Genomic DNA, 4,894 nt, shown 5'->3' with positions numbered 1-4,894 from the left:
GCACTGCGTACGCGGCGCGGCGGTGGCGGGGCGGGCGCCGAGGGGCAGGTGCGGGGCGCCGGCCGAGGCTCCCTCTCACCTAGGTGTGAGCTGATTATTCAAATGGGCTGCCCCGGGTCTGGGGATTGGAGGCCCGCGCCCGTGCGCCGCGCTATATCACCAGCCGCCCACGTCACTGCGGCACTTGTCCGCTCCGCGGTCCACACCTCCTCCTCCACCTCCTCCTTCTCTCCACCCCCCCACCCGCCCCCGCGCCGCGCGCTTCCCGCCGCCTCCGGGCAGCTCGGCACTGCTAACCTCGGCCTCCACCGGGCAGCCTGGGAGCGCGGCGGCGGCGGGCGACGGGCGCTCCCTGCAACGGGGCTAGGGTCTCTGCCTCCTCCCATCCCCGTCCCCCTCCTCCCGAGACTCACCCCTCCCGCCCACTTCCAACTACCGGCTCTGACCGGCCGAGGGAGAGAGAGGGAGTGGAGCCGAGAGAGAGGGAGCGGGAGAGAGGGAGGGAGGGGACGGAGCCTTGGCTGACTTTTTTTTTTTTTTAAGAGGGTGGGGGTGGGGGGTGATTGCTGGTCGTTTGTTGTGGCTGTTAAATTTTAAACTGCCATGCACTCGGCTTCCAGTATGCTGGGAGCGGTGAAGATGGAAGGGCACGAGCCGTCCGACTGGAGCAGCTACTATGCCGAGCCCGAGGTAGGCACTCGCCTTTTCCAGCGGGAAGTGGGGCGGTGGCGTTCGCTCTTTTCCCCAACCTCGGGACTGCTTCCCGCGCCGGCACCCGCCCCCCACCCCAGCCGCTCTGGGCAGCCGCCTTTTCCACCCTCCTTCGACTCAAATGGGTCTCTTTTTTATACGACACACTGTTAGCCTTGAGATAATATTAACTTTGTGATCAAATATTGACTTGCGGCGCCTCCAAATCCTCTTCGTGGCCGAGCCACGCACTATCCTAACAGAGTTATGTTTGGCAGCGCGCGGCTGGGGAGGGGTGGGAGGTCGGCCGGCGAGGGGGTGGGGAGCTGGAGAGAAGAAGATGGGTAGGAGTTGGGGGCTGAGGTAGAGGCAGAGTCAGAGACTAGGGGACAAAGAGAAAGAAAGTTTGTGGCTGCAAAGCCCAGCCGCGTGTAGTTCAATTCGCGGTCTCCTCCTTATCCCTCCATTCAATGCCTCTGGCTGGCCCTAGACTCTGCGCAGCACTGGGTTTCGGTTCCCTTGGGGCCAAGGATGGGGTTCCGGGAGTAAGGCTGAACAGAGAGGACCCTGGGACAGTCTCCGCTTGAGGCCGCCTGGGGCGCCCTGTGCGGTGTGCCACAGGTTGCTCACTAGGGTCGGAGGTGGTGGCGCCGAGTTAGTATGCTGGTCGGAAAGTTGGGGAGACTCTGTGAAGAAGAGATGCATTTGAGGTGCCTGGCTTGGGGTTGCTTGGAGGCACCGTGTTTTAGAATCTGAGCGAGGCGCAGAAAGGCTAGGAACTGGCCACAGGCACAGAGCAGCAGCCCGCTCGCCACCTCCCCAAGGGCGATCACAGCGCGCTCTGGGTGAAAGGGACTCTGTGTCCGGGAGCGGGGCCGGGCGAGGGAAGGACTCCCCAGAGGCCTCCCGGAGGCGGGGGCCTGGGCTAGCCCGGTGGGTGGGAGGTCAGGGCACGCTCAAGCCGCGGTGCTAACGCTGTGCGCCTCCCTCCCCGGGCTCTGTCCGCAGGGCTACTCCTCGGTGAGCAACATGAACGCCGGCCTGGGGATGAACGGCATGAACACGTACATGAGCATGTCGGCGGCTGCAATGGGCAGCGGCTCGGGCAACATGAGCGCCGGCTCCATGAACATGTCGTCCTACGTGGGCGCGGGCATGAGCCCGTCCCTGGCCGGCATGTCCCCCGGGGCGGGCGCCATGGCGAGCATGGGCGGCTCGGCCGGGGCGGCTGGCGTGGCGGGCATGGGGCCGCACCTGAGCCCGAGCCTGAGTCCGCTCGGGGGGCAAGCGGCCGGGGCCATGGGCGGCCTGGCCCCCTATGCCAACATGAACTCCATGAGCCCCATGTACGGGCAGGCGGGGCTGAGCCGCGCGCGCGATCCCAAGACGTACCGGCGCAGCTACACGCACGCGAAGCCGCCCTACTCGTACATCTCGCTCATCACCATGGCCATCCAGCAGAGCCCCAACAAGATGCTGACGCTGAGCGAGATCTACCAGTGGATCATGGACCTCTTCCCCTTCTACCGGCAGAACCAGCAGCGCTGGCAGAACTCCATCCGCCACTCGCTCTCCTTCAACGACTGCTTCCTCAAGGTGCCCCGCTCGCCCGACAAGCCCGGCAAGGGCTCCTTCTGGACCCTGCATCCCGACTCGGGCAACATGTTTGAGAACGGCTGCTACTTGCGCCGCCAGAAGCGCTTCAAGTGCGAGAAGCAGCTGGCCCTGAAGGAAGCCGCGGGCGCCACGGGCGGTGGCAAGAAGGCGGCTGCCGGGGCCCAGGCCTCGCAGGGTCAGCTCGGGGAGGCCGCCGGGCCGGCCCCCGAGACTCCGGCGGGCACCGAGTCGCCCCACTCGAGCGCCTCTCCGTGCCAGGAGCACAAGCGAGGAGGCCTGGGCGAGCTGAAGGGGACGCCGGCCGCGACGCTGAGCCCCCCGGAGCCGGCGCCCTCGCCCGGGCAGCAGCAGCAGGCCGCGGCCCACCTGCTGGGCCCTCCCCACCACCCCGGCCTGCCGCCCGAGGCCCACCTTAAGCCGGAGCACCACTACGCCTTCAACCACCCCTTCTCCATCAACAACCTCATGTCCTCGGAGCAGCAGCACCACCACAGCCACCACCACCACCAGCCCCACAAAATGGACCTCAAGGCCTACGAACAGGTGATGCACTACCCCGGCTACGGTTCCCCCATGCCGGGAAGTCTGGCCATGGGCCCGGTCACGAACAAAGCGGGCCTGGACGCCTCGCCTCTGGCGGCAGACACCTCCTACTACCAGGGGGTGTACTCCCGGCCCATTATGAATTCCTCTTAAGAAGAAGGCTGCGGCCCGGCCAGCCCGGGACAAGGACGAGAGAGAGGAGGTGCGGTGGAGACGTTAAGGAAAGGGTGTTGGAGAGATGCAAAGGGAGAAGAAATCCATTACACCTCCACCCCCAGGACAGCAGTCTCCCTTCACGCTGCAGCTTTTCCCTCCGTAACAGATGGGCCACACTGATATCCATCACTCTGTATCAGGAGGGAAAGGGAAAAATGATAAACAGTCGAAAAAAAAGAAAAAAGAGAGAAAAGCCTTTGGTTTCCACTACTGTGTAGACACCTGCTTCTTGAAGCATCTGCGAATTCCGATTTTTTGTTATTGTTGTTCTCCTCCATTGCTGTCGTTGTTGCAGGGAAGTCTTACTTTATTAAAAAAAAAAAAACGCAAAACAAAAAAACCCCACAAACTTTTGTGACTCAGTGTAAAACAATGTAGTTTTAACAGAGAACCAGAAAGTTGTACTATTGTTTAAAAAGAGAAAAAAAAATGATGTAAGGGTCTGTTGTAAATGACCAAGGGAAAAAAAAATGCATTCCCATTCTTGACACGGTGAAATCTAGGTCTCGAGTCTGATTAATTTATGGTTTCTGCGTGCTTTATTTATGGCTTATAAATGTGTATTCTGGCTGCAAGGACCAGGGTTCCACAGATCTATATTAAAGTGTTATTGCCAGTTTTATCCCTTGAATCTTCAGAATTTTCTTCCTTTGTCTGACTTAAAAAATAAACAGCTCTGGAAATTATTTAAAAGTGGAGGGAGAGAGACTTTGGCTGGTTGCAGGTTTTATTTTATTTTGGGGAGGAGTGGTGGTTGCTGTTTTACCAACATTTTATTGTTAAAATGTTCAGACATAGTGAAGTTGAACAAATTTTACCTAAAACACACATGTACCCATTGCCCAGATCTTACAGTTAGCATTTCACTGTATTTGTTATATCACATATCTGTGAATCTACGTATACCTCCACTGGTCAATTAATCTTATTTTTCTAAATGCATTTCAAAGTAAATTTCAGACATCAGTACACTTACCTCTAAACACTTCAGCAAGCACATCATTAAATAGGCCTCTTTATTGTTATGGTTACTTTTTGAATTTTGAGTTTATCTTTACACACAATGAAACACAGATCCTAGGTGGACCACTCCAGGGGGTAATGCAGGTTTGTCTTTAAAGCCGGGAGAAAACCACGTATCTTAATTTTCTACCTGGGCCACGTGAAGGTGTTATTGAGGTCTCTGGGGCCTTAGGGCTGGCTTCTCTGAGAAGCCTGAATTTTACATGTTTTTGCTGTATTTGAATCTTAGGCCTCCCTTCAAGTCAGTGAGCCCAGAGTGGATTTGCAAACTCCTGGTGCAGCACTTTGCCTTCCTCACTGCTTCTCTGGCACCCCTTCCCCTCCTGTGTGTGGAACTGGAACTTTGCCTGAATCCTACAGCCTCAGGCCTCTGTCTACACTTCACAACTCTATCACACCCTCCTCCTTCACTTTGGTGTTCTGCACAACCTTGGTAGACCAGGCTGTAGCCCAGGAATAGTGAGATTTCTGGGAGCACCCCTTCTGGCACCCAGTCTGGAGGAACAGTGAGAACGCTTTCTCCTGTAATTGGTTTTAATGGGATCGCTCAGGGTGATGATCCAAATCTCCTCTTAAAAATAAGGTCTTTTGGGGGACGAGGTGGAAGTGAGGGGGTGTCTTGCGCGGCTTGCCAGTTGATGGCGTCTGGCGGTGCGATCTTAGGGTCTGCGGATTTGCTTCCCCCTTCCTTCCCCCAGAAGACTGACGCCCTCGCACTGCATCCTGTTAGCCCAGGTTGGCAAGTCAGGATTGCAGAGCCGAGGGGATGAGGGGGTATTTTGTGAGCTTTAAAGGAAAATCCAAA

The 4,894-nt window shown here is 57.5% G+C and overlaps 1 protein-coding gene across 1 annotated transcript; it reads left to right on the top strand.

Moving 5' to 3' along the window:
- The first annotated feature begins 588 nt into the window (after positions 1 to 588).
- On the top strand, positions 589 to 4,680 carry FOXA2 (forkhead box A2). The gene is made up of 2 exons (XM_058562164.1): positions 589 to 690; positions 1,699 to 4,680. The coding sequence occupies exons 1-2, from the start codon at positions 604 to 606 to the stop codon at positions 3,001 to 3,003; spliced, it is 1,392 nt and encodes a 463-aa protein (XP_058418147.1). The 5' UTR covers positions 589 to 603; the 3' UTR covers positions 3,004 to 4,680.
- The last annotated feature ends 214 nt before the right edge of the window (positions 4,681 to 4,894 follow it).

This window comes from Diceros bicornis, chromosome 19 (assembly GCF_020826845.1).
Source record: "Diceros bicornis minor isolate mBicDic1 chromosome 19, mDicBic1.mat.cur, whole genome shotgun sequence".
Classification (NCBI taxonomy): domain Eukaryota; kingdom Metazoa; phylum Chordata; class Mammalia; order Perissodactyla; family Rhinocerotidae; genus Diceros; species Diceros bicornis.
Note: the sequence above shows the minus strand (reverse complement) of the source record. Positions and strands in the feature narration are given on the sequence as shown.